Source organism: Ochotona princeps, chromosome 28 (genome assembly GCF_030435755.1).
Source record: "Ochotona princeps isolate mOchPri1 chromosome 28, mOchPri1.hap1, whole genome shotgun sequence".
Taxonomy (NCBI): Eukaryota; Metazoa; Chordata; class Mammalia; order Lagomorpha; family Ochotonidae; genus Ochotona; species Ochotona princeps.
The window spans coordinates 19366259-19392909 of record NC_080859.1 but is presented as its reverse complement, the minus strand read 5'-3'; the positions used below and the strand labels follow the sequence as shown (position 1 = coordinate 19392909).

The following is a 26651-nucleotide window of genomic DNA, read 5'->3' as shown; positions in this document are numbered from 1 at the left end:
CAATGCTCTAGCTTTTACCTCTTCCCCATTCCACATATACCAATACAAGCACACAATGGGTCAGTCTGCCATGGAGCCCTGATACAGCCATAAATCCCACCTGGCCCACACTCCTCACGCTGTGCCTTCGGCTTCCCTCACCACCACCTACCTCATAGGCCGTCTGCGACACAGCCTGTTCCGCATCCCACACGGCACTAACTTGGACCTCCAAGGTTTCTCCTGAGGGGGACTGCACCTGCACCTTGGGAGAACTCACGTAGACAGAGACCACTGTGCTACGGTCTTGCTCCAAAGGATTAAAGAGCACGAGGTACCTGCAAAAAGAGCAACTTGACTATCACGATACCACTGTTGTTACTTCTTTCACACTGTGGCAGGCAGTCACAGAGACTTTTTAAAGGCACCTTGTGGTAGACCCCTTGGGAAAACCCGACAAGTCCTTTAGGACAAATACCATGCAAAGAGTAGCAATGACGTCAAAGCATTTTGTGTAGATTGAAAAGGTTTACAAATGCAAGACATTAACAGACAAGTAATAAAGCTTTTACCATAGGACTTATAAAAACAGTTTTATTCATGAGTCTAGGAAAATCATCTTTATGTAATTAATACGTTTATCCTTGTTTAAAATCACTGAATACAAAATTCATAATTTGCTTGCAATTAAGATTATAACATTCATTTCACCACTTGCTGGGTCAAGGGCTAGGCAGGGACTAAAGAGGATAGCTAGGAAATCAATTCAGGCCACCCACATGGAGGACAGGGGTGCAACAACTCCACATGCAATCTGCTGCCTCCTGTGGTCAGCAAAAGCAGAATGCTGGAATCAGGAACACAAGAGAATTCAGGGACTTAGAAAGGGGATGTGGGGCCCGATGGGTTGGTTCAGTGGATGTACCAGGATCCCTTATGGATGCCAGTTCCTGTCTTAGCTCTATTCTACTTAATTATCCAACTCCCTGCTTGTGGCCTGGGAAAGCAGTGCAGGATGGCCCAATACCTTGGGACCCTGCACCAAAATGAAGGACCCAGAAAAAGCTTCTGACTCCTGGCTTTGGATCAGCTCCATTTCAGCCGATGAGGCCACCTGGGGAGTGAGACGGTGGGTGGAAGATCTTTCTCTGCCTCTTGTTCTCTCTGTAAATCTGCCTATGCAATCAAAATAAATACTTTTTTTTTAAAAGGGGGGGGATGTGAAAGTCAACCACTAAGTCAAGTGCCTGACCAACAGCCAAAGTTTTAAATGAAACACAGTGAAAAAAAACTTCATTGAGACTAAGATCAGAAAAGTAAAACAGGAATCACTAGAATCAATTTAGCATATTTGGAACTATTTCTGACAGAATCTTTCCAATATTTTATATTAGCACCTCTGATATCACTCACATAATATTTAAGTTTTACAGGATGGTTTCCAGTATAACTATATTTGTATAAAATAGTTAAGGAGCTCATTTTTGCTAAAGTCCTCTCTCAATTCTCTGAAATTCAAATTATTTTTACCTAAAGCACCCAACACCTCTAATTTTCTCACCAGCATACTTCTTCTAGAACAGAGGGGAGGAAAAGGGAGAGAGACCACAGCGCCAACTAAACTACATAAAAAAAAAACACCAATGTAAAAAATTAATACAGAAAAGAGAAAAAAAGAGTAGGTGCATTCTAGATCATTCCACGGCCAACTACACAATTCTACAATATTTATGACTTTATCTGGTATCTGCAATATACCTTCTTCAAATAAATCAAAGGACATTTCGAAGAGGAAGGCTGACTAATAACAGAACTCACTGATTCACTAGTGAACAGTTACATGATCTAAACTTTTTTTTCCTATTCAAATTTATAACTGTGGGAGCAGAGAACTGGGCAGATAGCAACTATCTCTCCCCATCATGACAAGAGCTACTGATGGTAGCAGCAAGCTAGCAGGTTCTATTATGCATCAGAAAAGCCTGCCAGTATTCTCTCACCTTGCGTATGTGTCCTATGTATTTTAACTTTCGACTGCAATACCAATCACTCATCAAGAAATTGCATGAATGCTTACGGGCTCCAAAACTAAAGCAATGACAACAGGAAAGAACAAAGGGGGGTAAGTGGGTGAGAGGATACAGCACAAAATATGCAAATATTTGATTTCTAGTTGTTGATCAGAAGTAGGAGTGATGGTTTAAATACTATTCTGAGATGTCAAAAGTCACATACGACTACAAGAATGTCTTGGGCTTCTGTTAGGCTCACTGTGTGAATTAGGGCAACAAGTCTGGACTTGCATCATGAACGTTTACTAAGGCTCCACATGCATACAAAAGAGGGACAACGAAGCTTGCAGTCACACATGTGTGCAGAGAGCCTCAACCCCTCCCAGCAATAACTAAGACTCCACTGCATGAACAGAAGCAATTCTCATGAGAAGTGAGGTGCTGTCCCCTTTGGGACGTCTGCTCAACAGGCTGGCCTGAGGGATCCGGCATCTCCCTCACCGTCTTTCACTGGCCCTGCCAGAGCTTCTATTCACTGGGCTGAATGTTGCACCATCACACACACATACACACCTGGACAACCACAGCTGCCAGGGTTCACTGCAAGCAGCAGGACTTGCACTACGTGCATTAGCGGAAGAGAGTTGAAGGCCACTCATTCTGTGCACCGAAGATATTCAATGAGGGAACACAGAAACCAAAACTCTCAGACACTTACAGGACTTGAAGGTGAGGAACTCCAGAAAACCCTGGTCTGAAGGCAGGTCAGTGGCCTCCTTCAGGAGACTGCCTGGAAGCACACCCAGGGACCAATGGCAAGGCAGGGCCTGGTCCACCTGCCCGTTCCAACAGGGGACAGCACACAGAGTTGGTCTGGCTGGCCATGACAAGAAAGTGTAATGTGCACCCAAGCGATCAATTAGGTTAATAAGCATTCAGAGCACTGATTCCTCCCCAAGACAACAACAAAGTGATTCATTTACAGCAAATAATAATTTTAAGTATACATTTGGTTTTGTACCATATTCAATCACTTTTTATAGTAACTGTGAACTAGGCTCTGTGTTGTTTCATTTTAGTAGCTAATTAGTATTTGACCATAATGATGTTTCTACTGTACTAAATGATTATGTAATTATCATGCCAAGAATCTATTCAAAAACTAAATGTGTAGAGTATATAATGAGTATAATGCTGCACTAAGAAAATAATTTAACATAATTAGAGATTCACAGCATGTTCTTCAAGTACATCACAGCACAAATTTATCTGACACACATACAAATGCTATCTACGTGCCTTTTAAGGAGACCACAAAGAAAGCATGATAAATCGTAACTCACTTGGAAATAAGAACTTCATCACACACTAAACTTTCACTGCCATGATTGGGTCTGGCAGTCAATCATTTGTTATATTGCCAATAACTCCAAACGTGAGGCCTTTTAAGGACTTTGGTTGTGAATGGAGGCAAGAAATTTCAACAACATATTAAAATGGTGTATTTGCTTACAGAAAGTAAGCTCTATTGGGTCATATGAATAACAACAACATAATATTTGTGCCCTGAAAATGAAGAAGGGTAATTTCTCTTTAGAAGCAACTGTATAGAAATTCAGAACTTTCTTTTTCTCCTCTCCCAAGACTCCTCTGGCCTGCTAGTCCTCATTGTGACACCAGCCCCCACACGGAGGGCTCCAGGCAATTATCTCAATCCTTTCCACACAAACAACAACTCTGACCTCAAGAAGAAACACCACTTCAATGTCACCTGCCAAACGAGGAGGCAGAAGACGATCCACTGTGGAAGAAAAAGGAATGAAGCAAAACAGAACAGCTGTCAAAAGTCATGTCAAACCGGGAATCTCTTATGGAAGGATCGGAATTTCACAACAAACATGAATCTGACCTAAGAGGCCTCACTGAGGATGAGTATCTTCAGAATCCCTCTGTGTTCTCACAGAAATAATTTACATTAAGAAACACAGCAGTGGCTATTCCTGAGGTCTGACTCTGTGGTATGTCTAATCAGAACCTACAAAAAATATGAAAGATGGGAAGGGCCACACAGGTCTCTCCTTAGGACCAGATGTAGGACAGAGTAGGAGGAAATTTCCTGTTACCAGTGGCACCTTGGAATTATTCTAGAGAGCGCCTGTTGTATGCTGGGGCCAGTTCTACAAGGCACAGTCCTTCTCCAGCGTTCCCACCGGGTAGGGTCAGCAAGGTGGCCAGGTAGCCAGGGCTCAGCCTGCTGGGGAAGCGGGGGTAGGAGGGGCAGCTGCACTAGGGATCAGGATTCAGCCTTATTCTGGAAGATATGTCATTCTGGGAGACACGTCCATCACAGGCCACATACAGAAGGAACTTGTGGGGCAGCTAAAATCCTTGCCTTGTAAGCACCAGGATGCCATATCGGCACTTCCCAGCCAGCTCCCTGGTGTGGCCTGGGAAAGCACAGAGGATGGCCCAAAGCCCTGGGACCCTGCACCCGCATGGGAGAAGTAGAGGAATCTCCTAGCTTCATAGCAGCTAACTCTGGCCACTCAGACCACTTGGGGAGTGAACCAATGGACAGAAGATCTTTCTGTCTCTCCTTCTCTCTGTAAATCTGACTTTCAAACAAAACAAATAAAAATCTTAAAAATTTTAAAAGACGGAAAAATGACAGAGCCAAGGTCACAGACAGAATGAATAACAAGGCAAAGACCAGGGAACACTTTGATTCCTTCTACTTTATTTACTTATTTACATCTTAGTTTAGAGGCACAAAGACAGATGTAGCATCTTCCTTCTACTGGTTCACCCTCCAAATGCCAGTCTTCCCTTCCCTTCCTTTACCAGATTCTCTCAGACCCAACCAGGATAGCCCATCCTCACACCATTTGGAGAGGAACTCAGATCACCAACATGTCACCTCCCACCCTGTCCTTTGTGTCTTGTTAAGGCATACATACATTTAAACAAAAGGAATAAACAAAACCAAACGTTTAGGAACATCAGTATATTGAAACAAGAATTCTAGGAACACAGTGGCTGTGAGGCAGAGAGGGAGATAAATTCATCAGCACAGAGAATAACACAAAGCAACCAGATGGGTTACGGCTAGATTTACAAACAATAGAGAAAGGGGAGAAGGAGCTGCGTGGTGTGCCATGGCTCTAAACTCCAGCAATGCAGTACACTGTCCCTATACAGCCTGGCAGGGCGAGAGGCAGCAATCAACTGCTGGGATCAGTGTAATAGACAAAGCAATGTGACCAAGGCAAACACAATGTGCCTCGTGACGTACACACACACCACACAGAGGGACCAGTTAGAAGAGTTAGACCAGGAACGCAAACAAAAGTCTTAACTCTACATGAAATGAATAAAAGGTCTACACAGAAAAAGACAAAACTTTACTGAAAGACCCATAAATGAATAGACAGACACATCATTCTTTGTGAGAACATTAAAATAATGTAAAAAACAACCCGAGCTAATTAACTAACCTTGGATGATGCTAACACTAGAACAAGATGCCAACACTGATTCCAAATGAATTTAAAAATCTGAAAGCTTAAGAAAATTAGTAGGAAAATACATGATTTATACTGCAAAAGCATTTTCTAATCATAACAGAAAAAATACAATAAAGCCACAGCTTGACAGACCTGGCAACAAAAGCCTAAGACTCTTCCTCCAAAACAAAAAAAAAAAATGCAAAATTAGGAAACTTATCAAGAGCTTTGTAGAAGCACTATGGCAGACAAGAGTTCTCACTTCCACCGAATACAAGAGAAAGGGCAGAAGAAAAAGAGCAAGCATTTGCCCAGGGCAACAGGGCTCTGCTGGGGGGCGGGGGGGGGGGGGGAAGGCCTTCAGAAAAGTATGCAGCGTCTGCAGTCACTTTCACCTGGGGCCATGTCAGTTCTCAGCAGGGAGACACAGTTCCAAGCAAAAGTGAGTTCAAAGCCTAAAGGAAATCACTGGGGGGCAAAGAGGACAACACAGCAGTTGGTGGGGACTCTGGAGGCCACAGGCCCACAGCTGCTGTTTTCCTTAGGACATGTGCCAATTACTGGGGTCGAAACACTTTCAAACCTAAATAGACAGGTTCTGAAAAGTAGGACACAGACATCTCAGGCCATTCCAGAACGCACCAGGGAGGATGGCCTACAGAACATATCAGATATGGGTTCAAAACTTGGAAGTATAGATGAACAAATGGGTTGAGAGGCAATCTTTTGTCCCAATTCAGTACAATTCTTTATTGGAGTGACATCTTTCTGAAAGAAAGTATTTTCTATAGGCTCTAAAAATGTTGTACACAACGTCTAGCATTCAGTATAAAGCCACGAGGTACTTCAAAAGACAACCACATGACCAAACAGTAGGCAGAAAAAGACCAAAGACCCAGAACCATACATGACCTGAACTCTGCAGTGAACCCTCCCCCCCAAAAAAAATCCCTTCAAAATAATGACTACTTTGTCCAAAGAAATGGAACAACATAAAAGCAGTAAATAAAAAGGCAGAACATTTAACCACAGAAATGATTACAAAGAATCAAATGGCATTCTAAAAGATCACATATTTGAAATTAGCTCTACAGATGTGCTTAATAATGAGTATTCTGGCACAGTCGGGGTCAGTAAAAACATCCAAACTGAAATGGATCCATCAGGGGCCTGGCAGTATGGACAAGAAGGTGACAGACAAGTGACACTCAGGGAACAGATCAAATACAAGAGAGAACAGGTGTATCCATAGGTCAGAGAGAATGCAAACGAAAAACTTGAATAGTTACAACATTTTTTAAAACCGAGAGGAATCCCACCATAGATACCACAAACTCTAGGACCCCAAGCAGACGAATACAGACCCTGCTGCAGCACGTCCAGTTCTTTCACGGCTCTCCATCCCCTTTCCAAAAGGAAAGTTGTCAGAAGCAGCCAGTGAAGATAATGCATCAGCTGAGAAACCCACACAAGTGAGGGATGGTACATGCTTAACGCAATAAGGAAGTAAACCAGCACAAATCACAGCCAACCTGGAGATCCACACCCAGCAAACATTTCTTCAGAACATGATTACATAAGGCTCTGGTCAAACAAGAGCCGACGGCAGTGGTTACAGAAAGAATTATATTGAAAGAAATACCATCTGAGGCAGAAGGAAAAGGATATGGAAACCAAGAAAATAGAAGATTACAAAATTGGGGTTGGGGTTGGGATTAAATACAGTGCATTAAATACCATCAGAAAATACAATAAACATTAGCTACAAAAACAACCAAAAAATATATATTAAGGACTATAAGAAGCCACCTTTGCTTTTCCCTAGTAAGGGGCAAAAATGTTCTTGCCAAAATATAAGCATCAGCTAAACTACTGAAGCACTGTATTTACTAGTAAATCAATTTTTAAAATGAGACATACATATGTCAATAAAAGTACATTAATATTCATTAAATAGCCAATAAACATTTACGAAAAAATTCTAATGACATAATAGCTATATAAAAACTATGCACATCCTTAATTATACTTCTTTTTGACTTTCAAAATTGGCTTAATTTTATAAATTTGCAAGAGAAACAGAGAGCTCCCATCTCCAGTGCCTATGATGGCCAAGGTCAAACAAAGCTAAGAGCAGGAGCTGAGAGCACAGTATCAACATGTGGGCAGCAGAAGCCCAGGTATCTGAGCCATCCGTTGCTGCTTCCCAGGTGCGCATGAGCAGGAAGCTGGAGACAGGAGTGAAGCTGGGATTCTGATCTCTGGCACTCGGACAAGTGGGCCCCCAAAGCAAGCTTTACTATGCCAGATGCTCACTCTGATAACGTTAAGTACAAGAAAATGTTTGTTATTATTAAAGACAGAAGAATGAACTAGAGTACACCCAAGGAATGATCAATGAAATATACAAATTTATAAAACTTCGAAAGTGAGGCGAGCACCATGGCACAATAGGTTAAGCATCTGCCAGTGATGCCAGCATCCCCTATGGGCGCTGGTTTGTGTCCCAGATGCTCCACTTCCCATCCAGCTCTCTGCTTACAGCCCAGAAGAACACTGGAACTGCTCCCGTTCTTGGGACCCCGCGCCCACATGGACGACCCAGAAGCAGCTCCTCTCCTGGCTTTGAAATAGCTCAGCTCTAGTCATCGCAGCCAGATGGGGGTGGTAAACCAGTGGACGGAAGACATCACTCTCTATTTCTCCTTCTTTTGCAACTCTTTCAGAGAAAAATTTTTAAAAATAAATAAATAAGGCTTAAAAATTAAACTCTGCAAGAAAAAAATAACAAATTGCAGTAGATATTTCCCCTAGCTCATATTATCAATACGCACTGTATAAATCCTTTTAATACTTCTCAATGTAAATCACTATCTCATAAAAATTATGTATTTTGAAAACATATTTGAAAAACTTTTTTGTATTGGGATGAGAGCTTATTAGCCAAGGAAAGAAGAGGCCAATGTGCTCCAGGTAGAGAGGATTAAGCATAAAGGTCCAATAGACACACAAAATAGGATGTTCTTTATGGAGGTGGCGGCCATCACACACCACTAGAATCTACACTGTAAAAGGCACATCTAAGGTGCTAATCCACGAAGCTCGGGCAGACAGACTGCAGTTCTTAGGGGAAGAGTGGCTAAAGAGACAGGAAGTGACTGGAAGGTTGAAGGTCAGATGCTCATTCCTTTTTTTGTTGTTGTTGTTTTAAAAGAATTATCTATTTTTATTGGAAAGTTAGATATACAGAGAGAAGGAGACACAGAGAGGAAGATCTTCCATCTAATGGTTCACTCCCCCTGTGGCCACAATGCCTGGAGCTGAGCCAATCTGAAGCCAGGTGCCAGGAGCTTCTTCTGGGTCTTCCACACAGGTGCAGGGTCCCAAGGCTTTGGGCCAGCATCAACTGCTTTCCCGCAGGCAGGGAGCTGGATGGGAAGCAGGGCTGCCGGGATTAGAACCAGCTTCCACATGGGATCCCAGTGCGTTCAATGCGAGGACCTTAGCTGCTCTGCTATCACACTGGACCCCAGATGCTCATTTCTAATACCTGGTATACGAAGGATTTCAGGAGTAAAGACTTTTAGCAGGAAAACCAAGTAGAAAGCTCCAAAGGCTCAGGTATTCAGGTGAACATTAAATCAGAGAAAGAAACAGACTCACAAATTTGGGGGAAAATATTTAGCTGCCTTGTCAGCAGGGATTATTATCATCATCATTCCTTGGAGAAGGCTGGGTAGTAAGATAGGAGAAAATGTCCACAATTATAATGCATTAATTGCAGTGTTGCCATTTACCAAGACTAAATGCTGAACTTTAGAATAAAGGTGATAAATCTAGGCTTAGTCCTCGTGAAATTTACTGTTGTCATGATATGTCTAAGTATCACCCCACTGCATCTCAGAACATACATTTGCATTGGATATACTGAGATCTGGTTTCCGGGTACAGTAAACTATATAACGGATGTCCCACCTGCGACTGTGCTAATTTTGCAGATGTGATGAAAGGCTGTACATGCGAAGCAATGCCTTGTTGCAAATTATGGATTACAGATCCAAAGGACTCACCGGTGCCCCTCTGAGAAGCATGCATGAAGGGTCCTCAGGGGGGAAGGCCACAGACAGCAGAGGGGCAGACTCTCTGAGGAGGTGGCCAGAGGCCAAGGGATGCTGGGGGCCAAGAAACAGCTTCTCCCTCTCATAGCCTGAACAGTGAACCAGCCCTGCCAATGCTTTGTTCATCCCCTGAAACGTGATTTTGGACCTCCAGGTTTTAGACTGTAAGCTAATAAGTTTGTGTTATTTAAAAATTTTTTAAATGTATTACCAAGTTTTCAGATAATCTGTCAACATACAAACAGGAAACCGACACACCAGGACGCACTACTCTTGCTGAAAATGATGATGAAACTCCAATGTCATATCACAGAATGAGACATTTACCACCAAACACGGGTTGAAAAAAGCCCGAACTGAGCAGCAATCCTGAAGAGGGAAAGCGCAGCAAACACAAGGATACACTCTCCTCTCTAAGCATCCCAAAACTCCAGATATGAAAGCGATAACAAGGAACAGACACAAAGACTGTACACAGTTGTGGCTGACCCCAGGAGTCTTGTCACCAATTACGTTGCTTTCACACTGAGTTTTGCCTAAAACAAAAATACCATCTGTTTTACCTAAAACATTAAGATGTTCTATTTTCTTGTCTGTTCAGAAATCACATCTGTAGCCATTTGCTGAAAAGACAGGAAGACATTATATTTATGGGTGACTGCATAAGGAATCATATTCAATCAAAGTGTAATTCTCCTCTGCAGGAAGGAAATCTCATTTCTCCAATGAATAAAATGTTGTAACTTTTGGAAGAACGTGTACCACACAAACAAGGCAATCTTTACAAATAAAAAAGACCAAAGAAGTTAACACAGTAAAACAAGGCTGTTGTGTTGTTACAGACAGACATAGAAAACATGTTTCATTTCATTTTGGGTGCCTCTCTTGGCAAATCAGATCCATCCTGTGTGAAATTTTCAGGTGAATACAGAAGAAAATCACTTTTTTTTTTCACTTTGTGTCACATCTCTTCTATAAACAGGTCCTTGTACAGAGAGCAAAAATGTGAACATGACAAAAACACAAACTACCTTCTATTTTGAAAACACTTTTGGAGACCATATTGGTCCTGGGCAAGACTCCTTGCACTGCCATCCAAGGATCGGCTTGAAGAGCTTGTGTCACGACAGGGACAACACTGCTTGCTTACGGCGTACGTGGACATGTCACAAGGCAGGCAGAACACAGCTTCCACCAAAGCTGTTTGCAATCACTGCGCATATATCAGAAACCCAGGTTTGTCCATCCTGGAAAGCAGCCCAGATTCACACATAACTACCTGCAGAACTAAAGTAATGCTACTCTCCAAATAAGTTCAAAGGCTCTATTTAAGGTTTGTCTTTTCCCACAAGGATGCAATGTCTTCTCAAGTCCAAGACAGGCTTGAAGCCCCCACGGAACACCTCAGGATAGCTCCACTAACACCCTTTCCCTTGTTCTTCTTGTACCATGCACTTTATTAATCTGACAGAAGAGGCCAAAAAAAAAAATCAGTTCTGAAGAATGGGAGACTTAAGCAGTATGCCACATCATGGCAGTCTATGTTCTGAACTGCTCTGAGTCAATGGGCTTCCCATGCTAACAATTCCAGCAGACAAGACGGACGCTGGGACTAGACCCAAGGAAGCCAGCAATCTGACAGAGAACTCAGTTTGCAAGAAACTGGAAAAGCATGAATGACTAAAAGAACCTCCGTTATGTCATAATCAATCACTCCTGACACTTCAGTCTTAATGGATTCAGAAAGGACTCCTAACCTAGATATTTAATTTGCAATCACACACTCATAGTGCCTCACACAACTCCAATCACGAGTGAGAAAACTTTGGCACTACAGCAACAACAGAAGCATGGAAAATGTCCAATATCTGGCAGACACACCAAATCTGATGCCAGCTGGTCTTTCACACCACTCTTCCTCCTCAAAATTTTGGGTAGGTTCTATCAAGTTTTGCATTTCCAAACATCTTATCTAGAAATTATTATACTCATACCTGGATTATAGTTCTCATACTAAATTTGCCTTTATACTGTAAGGTTTCAAAGGGTCTCGCCCTAAATCCACATGAACAGGCACTTGGCTCTCCTCCCCACCTTCTGCACATCAATGACTACGGTCCTTCATGGGACGCCTGCAAGACGCTGTGTGCCACAAGCAGAAGCGCTCTGATTCATCAGACAAGTTACACAACTGCAACAGACTCTGTAAATCTAATTCATCAGATAAAACTATGACAACAATAAACTAGATTCACATAGCTAGTAAGCAGGTTTGATTTAAAATACACACAATAAAAGGGCAATTAAAACACTGGCTAACCAGGCAATTTAGCAGGTGTGCTCTAACTACTTTGCCAGTTTTTCAAGAATAAACCTAAAAGCATCATTTTAAACACAATGTGTTTCACCGTTGCCACAAGTAAAATAGAACATAATTTTGTGCCTAGAAACAAAATCACACACGATTATGAATTATAGGGACTGGGAAGGAAGGTTCTTGTAAAGTCCATATGAAATTGATGGAATGGATCACCTGAGTCACTATGACTTCAGCACCGGAAAGGCAGACCCCATGCTGTATGCCTGCAGGCAGCCAGCACTGTGGCACAGTGAGAAAAGCAGCAGCCTGGGATGTCCATCAGGTGCTGGTTTGAGATCTGGCTGCTTCACCTGTAATACAGCTCCCTAATAAAGGGCATCTGAAAGCAGCAGAAGATATTCCAAGTGCTTGGGCCCTGATGAATGTAGGGAAACACCAAGCCACAGACAGAGTCCCGGTACTCACTCCCTCCTTCCTGCCTCCCTCTGGCCACCAGCCACACAAGGAGCCTAACTAGCCTGAATGCTATCTTTGCTGAGATCAAACAGATATTTCCAGCCAGAAATGTTTCCAATTTGGTCTCTGCAGAATATCAAAACTCACTGTGATGACATGTCACAAGCATGCGCAAACTGAGGAGTTGCCACCTCCCCCTATCTCGCACACCTAAAATGTATAAAAGCCCAGTGCTGTCTTCCCTGAGCGGTCATTTCTCTCACAAGGTCACTCTGCCATGTGGAAGTGGTCCAGGGTGTCTCCCATAAGGGAACAGTCCATCAGATACATATTCATTCATTCTCTCTCTCTCTCTCTCTCTCTTCCCCCAGCCTCTCATCTATCTGCTTCCTACAACTTCCCTGGCCTGCTGTCTGTATTGGACCAGAGAACAAGGAAACATGATTCGAACTCTGGCAAGTGAAGACAGAGAAAGGAACTGTGTCTTCAGGTTTAATGCCAGACAGCAGATTCAATTGGCAAGACTCATTCATTGCTCCTGCCTTCTGGATGAAGCATGGACGTAGGGCATGGAGAAGGGGGAGCTAAGGGAGTGAGAGCCACACGCTAGGGGAGGCAGCTAGAGTAACGGGAACACACTGCCAATCCAGATGGCCTACCTTGAAACTAGTTTGTAGAAAAATGAATTTGTTCTTACAACTGCAACATAAAAAGCAAAGTAAACACTAACAAATCACTTTCTTGAAAGTTCAATCTTAAAAGAAACTTTGAACAACTTAAGTTCAGACACTTTCCCATTAAAATTCACCACAGCCAACTATCCTGAACCACTATCAAACATTACACCAAACTTTTTTCTCATAATATTCACCCCTTTCCATTTTCAGTTACCACGATGGAACACATATGCTATGAATATGCCAAATACTTCTTCCAGATACTATTCAACTTACCACAACTTCTTTCATTCAAATAAACTATCCTATTTTTTTTCCTACGGTACTTCAGGAAACAGATTTCATAAAATCTTTAGCTAAAAGGAATGGGTTATTCATTGATTTAGTCTTCTGCTGTCATTTTACTGGGATGTTCTTCACATTTGCGTTTGGTTTTGTTGGGTGCTATTCCTCTCCTCTGTCAAGAGAATATCCTGAAGTATCACTTGTAGGGCAGCTTTGGAAATAGAGGATTACAGATCCCTTTCTCGTATCCACATTCCATTTCTTCTGCATGCATTCCCAGAAGTGGATATACTGTTTCACTACATCTCATGGGTTTTGATGTTTTTGTTTTTGTTTTCATTTCTTCAAGAAGCTTTTTTCTTTTATTAAATTCTGTACTGACAGATCATATAGTAGCATTATTTTCCTCAAGAAGGTTTTTGATTTTCATTTCTTTAGCAACGCATTGGTCATTCAACTTCATGTTACTGTACATTTTCTATTTATCCTACTATTTTTTATTTTGTTTTATGGATTTTCAATTAAAGGGATGTATAGTAACTGTGTAATAGAGACTATCATATCCAGATGTAAAGATACAATGCAGTATGCATCTCTACTTTCAAATCAAGATGGACTCCCAACGAAACTTAAATATATCTTGACAATAGCATGCTGGACTCTCTACCATTGTCTATACCTACAATGTCAGGATTCACTTAAACAGCAGAATGATGAACTTATGACTCTTTAAGAAGGATTATACTATTGTAACAATATAGGGGAAATCAGTGAGGGTGCAGGTTTATTTAACGGGGGGTAATAAGGAAAATCTCAGAGTTTACAAAATTGTTTCATAAAAATAATACAGATACGTGTGTGTATATAAATACCACATAAGTTTACCTATGTGTGATATGTGTGTGTATGAATACCCCGTAAGCTAACACTACACAAAATACATTTTCTTCCCATTATTACACTTCAATTTCTTCAATTTTTTTCCTTCTAACATCAGTAAGGATAAATTTCCATTGTTTGCTGCTTAACGCTATGGCAGCAAGGAGGGAGAGAAAACAAAGACAGTGTCCACCCATTAGGCACTGACACACACATCCAGAGGGAGTGCAATAGGGAGGAAATGGGGCAGGAATCCCTTTTAGCAACATTTCCCTTTGTTAGAATCAGAAAAATCAAAGCTCTTCCCCCACCAAATAGGAAAGGGAATAGAAAGACAGCAAGATGATCTGCATACAGTTTACAAGGGATATGATATTTAAGGCACAGGCATATAATCCCTAACGTCTCAAAATATTACTATGGTTTACATTTAGCTAAACTCTCAATTTTACTAGACAGGATACATTCTCTCCAGTATTTCCATTTCATTTACATTATAATATTTTAATAACCTGTATTCATTTGAGGGGCAACGAGAGAGCTCTCCTCCACTGGACCACTTTTCCAACTCCTTTAGCAGCCGGGCCAGGACAGGGCTGAATTCCGAGAGCTGTAATGCAATCAAAGTCTCCGACACTGTTGGCGGAACCCAAAGAGCTGAGCCATCACTGCTGCCTCCCAGGGCGGAAAACTGCAGCTGGCAGCCAGGAACCCCACAGCATGGCACAGCGTGGCACACTGGCATCGCGGCACAAAGCTTCCCCTGCACAAATCTTACCTGCACTCAGACACATGTGCTCCCAACAATTAGCCTTCTAACCCTCTGTTTTTAAGAGGTGATAAGACAATGTTATATTTTGAAAATCCTGAGACTGGATCCACACTTAGCCATCATAATCAGATGCCATGGGATGAATATCCTGGTGTAGATTAACCCATTTGTGACATCTGCATTCCATGTTAGAGTGCTGGTTTCCACTTCTGCTGACCCAGCTACTTAACAGGGCACTCAGAAAAGCAGCGGGTGATAGCTTAAGTTCTTGGGGGTCCTGCCACTTGCATGACAGACCTGGGTGGGGTTCCTGGCTCTGCTTTGGCCTGGCTCAGGTTCAGCTTTTAACAAGAAGAGCTCTGTCTCTTCCTCCCGTCACCCATTCAACTAAATGAACCTTAAACGAATCAGAGGCCTTAATGGTTCCAGTATTCCCAAGAAATCATAAAACACTGCTTTATCTTATTAGAAGTAGTAACCAATTAAGCACCCTTGTCAAGTCAATAAAACATCTTTCAAGCCTGGCAGTATGTTGTAACGGCTAACGCTTCCCCTGCAGTGCCGGCACCCGCTATGGGTGCTAGTTCAATTCTCAGCTGTTCCACTTTTGACCGTGATCCCTGCTCAAACACGTGAAAAAGCAATAGAGGATGTTCCAACTGCTTGGGTCCTTGTAGCCATGTGAGAGACAAAGAGGACTGTTCCGACTTCTAGCTTCAGATGTACCCAGCTCTAGCCATTATGACTACACTTCTTAAAAAAAAAAACCACTCCTGCTAATTCCTGCAGCATAAACCCACAGTTCTGAGGTGAACTGGTGGACCATTTATGGCAGGGATTGGATCTCCTAATAATAATAACTAAATAAAAAAGTTTCTTCTTTCCCTTAAAAAGCAGAAATGATTGATGAAAATCAGGCAACAAAATGAAACCTTAACCAAAGACATAATCTAAACATGCTATTAAAAAGATAGGGGATTTTTCTTTCTCACAATGACATATATACCATCCTATGTCTTACATTGCTATGAAATTTTAGTTGTTATAAAAACTTCCTCAGGTATCTATGTACTAAGAAGGATGCTACCTTCAGCACTGAACTTATCACAGTCATGGGAGGAAATGCATTTTTGTTCAGAAATTTTTCTAAAAAATTCATGAGTTGCTTACATGAACTATTGCTGCACGTTAGATACTGATAAAAAGAACAAAACCATGAAACCCTTACATGCCATAAAACTGGAACATACTGCTGGGAAATTATTCATTTACCTTGGCTCTGAACTCACTTCAATTATATTTTTTCGAGGCAGAGAATCTTGCGATTTTTGTTTCAGATCCTACAAAAATGAACGTTTTTAAATTTTACTTTTTAAAAACTTCCAAAATTAGCTATATAAGAGCATCTTTCAAAAAAAAATCTTAGAAAGGTCATAATAATAACATAAACATTCTCTTTCCAGCTATAGGAAATCCATCACAATTCCGAACAATCCCTGTGTAAATCTGTGTGATTCCTGTCGTATATGTATGTGTGCAGAGCTCTGAAGTGGAGCGGACGTGACAACAGCTTGAGTTCATAGTGAACAGTTCCACATAGAGACCAAATACATCAGTTCTAAAAATGATTCTACAAAATTCTGTACCCCTCTTTTTGTGTCTTGTGTTTCATAACCTTGGGAAATGCAGGTCCATTTATTTTAATATGAAAATGTCTAATTAAAAACATTAGTATATGAAAATACAGAGGTGACGGCTGTGTGCAGAAATTTACACCATATTTAAGCTCCAAACACATCACTCGTACAGTTGCAATTACATGTGATTTCAAAACGTGATTTGCCAATAGGGTGTATAAATAAGGTTCCAATCTTTTTTCAACTATTCTTCCTTGCTATAGAACTGTGCATTCGATTTCTAACACTTTTGTTTTATTGCAGCTTTTCTTGCTTATTGCAACAGAAGGCAGCAAGTGTTATCATCCCAATTTACAGACAAGCGGATGAGGGACCACAATTGGTAAGTAATTTTCTCAAGGGCCATGAATAGCCAGTTGTCTATTTGCTTAATCACTGTCTATTTCATCATATCCATAGCTGTCCATGAGCTCATTCTGGAACCAGAAGACCAGTCAAACCCAAGGTTAGCAAGAACAGAATAAGGACTGATTTTTAAAAAATCAAATACTGTGAAGTTTCTAATGTCGAAGTAGAATGTCTGTAATGCCCAGTCCATACAACATCATCTCAATGGTGCTTTATCAGTTTTATACCACTGACAAAAGTTCACTGTTTTATTCTTGTATTTACATGCATGCCAGAACATTTTCACATTAAAATCAAATACTTACAAGAAAGAACACAGTCACCTTTATGAGCAGATACAAATTATTTTAAATATGTACGAGCATGATTAGATTACACCCACTCCCACTCTGAGAACAAAAGAATCACATATTTTACAAAGGATACGAAAGAGGCCAACTAACCATCTCTAAGAAGGAATCCGGAGAATAGGAGTCATACATGTGTTTGTCCCTCAGAATGAGAAGAAAGGCAGAACTTCCGATGACCTTCTCCAAAATCATCAACGAATGAAAGAGTCTGAAAGCCAAAACTCATTAGTCTGAGAACAATTTAAAAACATGCAGATAAAAGTTTTCAGCTTCAGTAATAGCCCAACCACCAATGTTTTCATCTTGAATTCACAAAGTGTGATCTACACTAACTCTCCCCAAACATGGTTCCTTTTATTCCTGAGAAGTACATACTTAGGGAAAAAAAAAGTTAGCCCATACATATCCCTGGTGAAGATTTATTTAAAATAGAAAACTTTCTGGATACAGCTGATATCCATAAACTTATTCAAACTGCTTATAGTTTCTATGAACATCACAGAAAATAAGACTGCCCAGGTTTGCTCAACACAATAGTTTAAGGTACTCTGTGAAAAACAAAAATTGCTATCTTCCTTAGTAAAAACCTGTACATAGCTTGAAACAACATAGAAAACCCAAGATTAACTCGGTTCACCAAATACTTCAGTCTGCATAGAAACCACCCTCAGGAGCTATCTCCCTGAACTTAGGTTCACAATATTGCTCAAAAGAACTAGAAAGAAAAAAAAGTTTTTCACAGGCCTGGATACTGGAATTGGCTTCATCCCTGTTACTCTTAGCCACCGAAATTACAAAATTGGCATTCACATGGCATCTTACGCCTGAGGAACTAATGAATGTTTGAGAATTTATTGATTAAGGGAATACAACTTCAGTGTACCAGCAGCTATTGCTGGGTCATTCCATATTGGAAAAGAGCCAGCTTGAGGGTTTTTTTCACAGTCAATGTAGCTAATACTTAGAACACAAAAACAACTTTAATGTGTGCTGAGCTAAACTGACATTTTGTTATTTGAGTGTTGTCCATAACCTTGCACGTACTCCTGTGGAACAGCGCCTCTCTAACTTATACTTGTAGAGCTATTTGTTTAGAGGGGCACGGAGTTTGCTATCATCAAGTAAAGTGGATGTATGCTACTGCAAAACTTTAACAGGAAAAAAAAAAAAGGAAAGGAGAGAAGAATATCAATGAATTCTTGAAATCCTATCTATGAAATTCCATGAACTCTGTTCTCCACATTAATAAACAAAAAAAGTAACAATCACAAAAATTTTTTTAAAGCCTAATTCAATTACATTTTTTTTAAGGTTTTACAAACCAGGTTTCTCCAACAAAACTCACATAAGGCACAGAGAAGCTGTGTTAACCACATTAAAAATCCACCATCAGAGACTGACTCTACCAGGTTTATATTCTTTTTCTACTATCTTTTTTGTACTGGAAGAAACTTGATCTTTGCCTTATGGACATATTTGTTTCACATAATAACAATGAAGAATTAGAACTAACTTCTTTCTCCAGACAAGAACACTTCCGTCAAAGATGTATCATTGTTACCAATTAAACATATATACACAGTACACCTATATCGTATTTTTAAAAATTGCTATGGCTTTGAATTCATGCTATTACTTAAATTTCTCAATACATAAATATAAATGCCTTTTTGAAATCGCAAGAAATGTTCTCACCAGATATGAACACCATAGGAATTAATACATTTTAGCTATAAAATTAAGATTATTTATATTATTTTCATAGTTATCTGTCTTATGTAGCCTGAATCTGCAGAACAAAAGTTACATTTTCCATCCACTAAAATTGTCTATGAGTTACAGTGTATTATTACAGAGCTGTAATTAAACTCAGTGAAATCTAGGAATCATTGTTTGCATCTAAAAGGCAAAAAATCTACAGCAAAGCATTCCCTATGTGCTTTCTCAGGACTTAATATCCTATTTTCTTTAAAGTAAAGCCCATCAAATAAATCTGGAGAACACTAAGATAGTCAACATGTTTCAGCAATGCGGAACTTCTCCAAACCTCTAATTTCCTATGATGTACTCGTTAACAGGGGACACGAATTAGGAAAAAAGAATCATTTAGGAACCACATCTCTCTAGCTTCCTACCACCAGAGCACTCGGGAGATGTGCTGATGTCTGTCAAACAACAGATGGATGGAAATGTTAGTCCCCTCATTCTCACCTTCTGTTCTGCCTTCTCTTAACCTACCCTAATTACAATTTTGGAAAAGCTGGCCGAATTCTAAAATGTTCCCATCACTCATCTCATTATCACTTCTTCTTAACTCATACCTCAGCTGCATTATCGACCTTTAAGCTAAACGCCCACCATGGGCACTGCTCCACTGTAACTCATTTTTTGTGTCTGTCCATGGATTAGAACCTCCAAATATGACAGGACGAATTCCAGCTGTGCAGCTTGTCATTTCATACACATTCACCCTACTGTCTGACAGCATGACTCTGAGCATCACACTAGGCAGCCAAGGAAAATGCTAGAAGGACCTCGTCCCTCTAAGACACTGCGGAGCCAGGGTACCCAAATTGCTCAGGAAATAAACAGGGTAGGATTTATGGTGTTTGGGTCTGCAGTCGAATGTAGTCCCTAACACATACACTTGTTCTAGAGACATCTCTGTCAGCATCTAAATGAACAGTGGTCTAATGCCCAAATATATATTAAAAAAAAAAAAATACCCTGTGTGGTTGCTTCTTTGTTGCTAATCCTTTAACTCATGTTTTGAAATTTCCTCCTCAAAATGCCTGTGCTAATGGCTTCATAATTGTTTCTGACTTCTCAATGAAGTGTGAAGTGCTCACAGAGCAAATTTACAAATGTCAAGTACAATTAGGGAATTACTGCATCTTTCCCCACCCCCCTCCAAAATGCAACTCTGCAGGGGTTTGTTTTCCTAAGCTAAAAGCAATACAAAACATCTCTGGAGCAACTGCTGGTCAACCTTCATGAGACATTTCTTCTGTAGACCAAACTCAATGACCTGTACCCAAATCTCTTTGCGCTAGGAGGCCAAAGAGAGGAGGAAGACTAGGATGCCTTGTCCGGGAGGTCTGCTATGATTCTAACCAGTCTCACTTAAAAAGAAATCCCCCCCCCCCCCCAAGAAACCCTCTCAACAAGCCAAGAAGGCAGGAGCAAGGGAAGAAGAAAAATGTACTCACTGACTTTTCCATTGACTTTCCTGTCAACGATACTTACAGGTGGAGAGATACCCACATCACTACCACCTAATCAGTGCTTCCCACTGGAAGCTCTGCTCAACCCCACTGGCATAGGGCCAAAGGCATCTGCTTATAAGGGAACTGAGAAGATGTTCAAGAAATCACCAACAAGGTTTTTCAGGGCTTGAGTCCACTAATAAAACCTAAGGAATATCCTTCTCTCCCTGGTTTCTAGACACCCAGTCAAAACACTGCACCTTTCAAATTTAATAAGCACATTATAATTAGCACGATCAGCTGTCAGTCCCTTTTTAATGTTGATAGTGTAAGTATGCAGCAGTATTTAAAGTAACTGTATAATGCATACAGTTATCCACGGTACATTTTGAATGATTTAAAAATATTCACAAAACAAGCAACCACTGATAGAATAAAAAAAATCTGAAGAAACAACAGTTTAAATTATAGTGAAACAGTAGTTAAACCTCCTTCCCGATGTAAGAAGCTCCTCCACTCAGATTCTAATGATCGCTGTGTGACAAGAAGACAAGGAAGTTGGTGTCACTTGGGGTGGGCTTTGCAGCTTGGCAGGCATTGCTTACAAAGTCTCCTGCTCTTTTATTGCTTTGGCGATGAGTGCACTCTCCCATGCTAAGAGGTGAAGTGGCTGTGACATCAATGCCCAGGCCACCCATCATCTCTGCCTGTTTCTACCAGCCACCCAGCACATGTCTTCCTTCCTAACTATGCTCCTTGCTTGTTCCTCCTAAGGAAAAGTAAAATATTCAAGCACAACTGGATCAGAGACAGCAAGAGATAAGAATTATTTAACAAAATTATCTAACAAAATGATTTAACAATGGGCCTTTTCTGTCACAGGATTACACTGGTTTATTGGATGTCAACATTGTTGGTTTAGAAGACAGTCTCAATGAACCACATGGGACCCACATGTGGATGCGGGAGAAAACAGTAGCAGGTTAGGGCTCTGTCACAAGATGTCTTGCAAATTCTTTGGAAATCAATGAGGTTCTACTACTACGTAATTGTATGTAAAAACAACACGATTACCACTGTGGACCCATGTGCACAGACACCTTCATCATCAGAGACAAGAATTTTCTGACTCCAAATTTTAAAACATTTGTTCAAAGGCTATTTTTCCCTAATTGCATTACCTGGTACCATAATCCACCACCACCCAGTCTTTGGCAGTTCCTGTGATAGCGTCATGATGCTGAAACAATCCCAAGTTCCTTCTGGCTTCTGTCAGTGCCGTGTAATGTGAAGATGAAAGAAAATTTTTGATCTTGTATTTCTGAGCTTGCTTCAGGGCGAGATAGTAAAGAATTTCAGCAGCCCTAATTGTGTAAAAACAAATATTAATTTTTTATTTCAAAACCAATATTTTAGTTTATAATCTAAAATACGTGGCTAATACTTTTAAAATGCTCTTCACGCACAATTACAATGCATCTTATGAAAATGATACTGACAATAAGCATCATGTCTACAAAAGCCCCAGGGTACCCACCCAACACATCTAACTTCTCGATCATCAAAGAACACGATGTCTACACTGATGCTGAGGATTCTTCTTCTAGATGATGCTGGAAAGCAGCCAGCACCTGTTGGCAACAAGACTGGTTTACCTATGCATAACACAGTGGGAAATCTCTGAACACAGCAGCAGCAAGAAGCAGGTGAACACACCACAGACAGCCATGCCTACAGCACCAGGCAGGCCTTCACTCTCAGACCTGAACCCGAAGGGTGCAGAAACACCTGCTCCCGTGAGCACAATATGGAGGGGGAGAGGCAGAAAATGATAGCCAAGCCTGGTGCAGGAACAAAGAGCTAGCTTCAGTATGGGATGATAGCACACACAGAGAACTGAAGAACTGAAAATGAGAAACTTGGTGAGACCTGGTCTGGGTAGAGCTCACGGGAAAGAGGATAGGGGTCAATGATTTTTACTTTTTTTTTTTCATCACAGAACATAGTTCAAGATAGGTTTCGAAGATGATTCTTTGAAAGGAGACCTGGGGTGGGGGCGGGGAGGGCAGCAGGTAAACTGCTACCTGGGACACCCACATCCCTATCAGAGTGACTAGGATTCAAGCCTTCATTCCACTTTTGGTCCAATTTCCTGCTAATGTTCACCCTTAGCAAAATCAGATTATGGCTCAAGTGTTTGTGTCCCTGCCACCAAGGAAAAGACATAGATGGCGTTCCAGGCTTGGCATGACTATTGCAGGTATTTGAGAAATTAACACAGAATGGAAGAAAGCTCTCTTCTCTCTCTCTTTTCTTCACTCTGCCTTTCAAATAAATGGATTTTTTAAAGTGTGTGCTTTTTTTTAAAAGGAAAAAAAAATGGAGGCATAGAGTTCTGGTGCTTGGTACAGCGGTTATGATGCCCACATTCATATTAGAGTGCCAGGATTTGAACCTTTGCCTAACTTTCAAATCCATCTTCCTCCATATGCATGCCCTGGAGGGTAAAAGGCAGGGCTGGAGCACCTGGGTCCCAGATACTCCCACGGAATCCACTGGCTGGCGTATGCACTTTGGCAATGAGGTAGCAGAAGATCAATTCTCTCTCTCTCTCTCTTTCTCAAAGTGAAAGTAAGTATTTCTTTAAAGGATGTGTGGCTTAGTGAAATGAATTGTATGTGACTTTTATAAGAAGTACCTCTGAAAAGCACTGGGCGTTCACTAGCGTGCAAATGAGGGTGGGGATGACCCAACTCTTTCTTTGTTACCACAAAGATTCATCCTGAAAATGAATTACTCCACCATGCTTTACACTGAGGAGGCCTCAGGAGCCCCTGGGGTACCTGCCACGGAACAAGCTGGTCATGTTAGAACCATCCTCCCTAAAATGGGAGAGCCACTAGTCACAGGTGGCACTGGGACATCTAGACGTGCCACTGACACTTACATTAACTAAAACTGGAAAGTATAAAGAATTTAGTTCCTTCATCACACTGATCCCATTTCAAGTGCTCAGCACTACCATGTGGCTGATGACTCCCATACTGGACAGTGGCAGAAGCAGCAATGATTACAGTCTCCTGTCGCATGGCGGCGGAGAGGCCCATGGGACAGTGGTGGGCCGGTGTTGCGTGTTTTCTATCCACCTTTCTATCTCCATCATTATCAGTTTCGTTTTCCAACCAGTCAATCTCTATGTCCCATCAATTCTCATTTCTTTCAACTTTGTTCTTCTAAGCAGAAAATCATATAGAGACGTGTTTCAAAAGAAATAGGAACTGAGACACAGGCTGAGAGATTCTCCCACACGTGAAACACAGCCACCTGGACACCCACGTTCTGGCTGCCGACAGTCCCTGCTTGCTTGAATTGCACTCACCAACATTTCCAGCAATTCAATAGGCCTGATTGCTGGCCTCCAGAAAGACACACCAAATACTGCCACTGACTGAATATTTATATGGTGTGCAAATAATATAGGTAAATTAATCAGAAAAATACGACACAGAATGCAACTCCAGCAAAATCTAATTAGATAAACTGCTTTTCCTCCCAGAACAAAAATCCATGCAATAATTTAACTGTACTTTGGAGACGTATTTCTGATTGCATTAAAATTTTGTGATTGCATTAAGCCCAATCATAACGCCACACAAATGATGCACATTATGCAAAAAATTCCCCAGAAGGCCTAAAATAACATAAAAGTAATGAATAAATAAATGTGACTGAAAAAATAAAGATACCGTAGCTGGGATTCCATGACTCTATCCAGCCATTTGTAAAAAGGTCTAGATGTAAAGTAGCCACTCCAGTAATGATCATCCCGGTCGGCATAGGTGAAAAAGTCTCCACTTACAACAGGAAACACTGATTGGCCATTGTTACTCTCAGCTGCAGCTGCTTTATCCAGGGCATCAAAATAATCGGATACAGTTCCAAATTGTATCTAGCAGAGAAAAACAAAGTTACACTTCAATAATTCATTTCTACTGTGCAATCACTCACTGCCTACACCCAAAGTTAAGGTAAATAAAGAATATCTTGGGTATGCTTTTAGGTTTCAACAGATGAAACACCCTGATGACCATGCAGCTATACAATAGCTACTCTACTTCCAACAGGGTCCCCAGCTAAAGTGCTAGGAAGGCTTCCAGGATGGCCCAAGGGTGAGTGGCCCTGACACCCACTTGGGGACCTGGACCCAATTCCTGTCCACTGGTCCAGATTCAACTGTTGCCACCATTTAGGGAGTGAACATGTTGATGGAAGATCTCTCGCTGTCATGACTCACAATCTCACTCTCCTTCTGCCTTTCATATTAAATCAACAAATACAATCTTAAAAAAAAAAACTTTTTTTTAAATGTTCCCAGGCAAAATGAACCAAGAGCTCAGATTTAACAAGAATCTAAAGCAGAAGGAGAAACATAAGTGACTTTTACTTGCAAGAAGTTCTAACTTAAACAGAAAACCTGTATGTCTACAAAGTGAGCAGAGGGGCTATTTAGATCTCCGCATTTGTGTATCTATCCTTATCCATCTTGAAATTCTGCAGCAGGCAAGGACCTGATCAGTAACTCAAAGAAGAAAACTAAGAGACACACACGATACCCCACAAGTCTGCCAGAACAGTCTTGTTAGCCTTGCGTGTCTCATACAGAGTGCCCTCCCATGACTCCTTTTCCCCTAGCTTCAGCACTAATGATGGAGAAGAGGCACTTTAAGAATGGCAGGTCATTGGAAAATGGACTTCCGCTACCTGGAGGCAACACTGAGCAGAAGTAAAATACAGGGTTACAAGAAATGCAAGGTTGACTGCTCAAATGAACAGGTCTTTGTGACTAATGACTTAAATTACCGGCACATAAATCCATTTTTATGAGTCCAAATTTTTCTACAAGCCAAAGGACACAAAAAACATTACAGCAGACCTTGTAAAAATGTATGAAAAGGAACTCAGAGGAAAAACAGATTCCTCAACAGGGACTGTGTTTTTTTTTTTTTTTAAATATTAAGATGCTGGCTACTTTGTTCCTGCTGTACACACACACACAGACCCAGACTTGGTAAGGTACTTTAATCCACTGTAGCACTGACATGGATTTAAATCCCATCTTAACCACTTAAGCCACAGGAGGTTTTTGGTATATTACATAACATTTCTGTATTACAGCAAATATGGTTTTTAAGTATAAGGTTTAGAAATATAGCTGGCAAGTAATAGTTTAAATTTTAGTTGTATTTTGATACTTCAAGAAACAAAATCTGGACTGGATGCATTTACACCACTGATATTAACAAGTAAAATACAACTTATAACAATCTAAATGCTACAATCAGTTTTGTGGCAGCAACCAAGTATTTCTTAACCATTAAGGTATTGCTAAAGGTAATCAATTTTCAAATACAACGTTTATTCTTCCTTGATCCTCCCCCCATTTTTACTTATTTTATAGGCAGAGATAGGCAGAAGGACTTGTTCACTCCCCCAAATTCCTGCAAACAGCTGAAGCTGGACAGGGGTTACAGGCAAGAGCTGGAAACACAAACCAAGTTTCCCACATGGGTGGCCAAAACTGTTGTCTCTCACGTTCTCCCTCTTTTTTCTTTTTTTAAGATAGATTTTATTTCTTTGAAAGGAAGAATTACAAGAGAAAGAAGGAAAGACAGAAAAAAAAATCTTGCATCTGCAAACTCACCAAATGGCCCCATGGCAGGAGGTCCCAGACCGAACCCCAAGCACTTGGGCCATCTTCCACTGCTTTCCCAAGTGCATTGGCACGGAGTTATATTGAAAGTGGAGCAGCCGGGACTTGAACCAAACCTCACAAGTGAAGCCACTGTGGCACGCAATAGCCTTACCAGCTATGCTACAACATGGTCCCCTGTCCCAGGTTCTTGCACTAAAGGCAAACTACAGTTTGAAGACAAATGTCCAAAATTAAAACTCAGGTTCTTTGAAGAGATGAAGGCTAAATGCCTGATCCTACTCTTGCCTTTACCAGATACAATATGATCTTGAACAAGTCAATCCATCTGTGCCTCAG

The 26651-nt window shown here is 41.0% G+C and overlaps 1 protein-coding gene across 1 annotated transcript in view; it reads right to left on the bottom strand.

Annotated features, from left to right (window-relative positions):
- The window catches only part of MAN2A1 (mannosidase alpha class 2A member 1), a 147108-nt gene that overhangs the window by 49198 nt on the left and 71259 nt on the right, over positions 1-26651 (bottom strand). Inside the window, exons 9-13 of the mRNA XM_058656332.1 lie at positions 24349-24551; positions 21784-21966; positions 17490-17604; positions 16274-16341; positions 152-317 (exon numbers count right to left, since the gene is read on the bottom strand). Of these exons, the coding sequence (XP_058512315.1) occupies positions 152-317; positions 16274-16341; positions 17490-17604; positions 21784-21966; positions 24349-24551 (735 nt within the window). The remainder of the gene's footprint in view (positions 1-151; positions 318-16273; positions 16342-17489; positions 17605-21783; positions 21967-24348; positions 24552-26651) is intronic.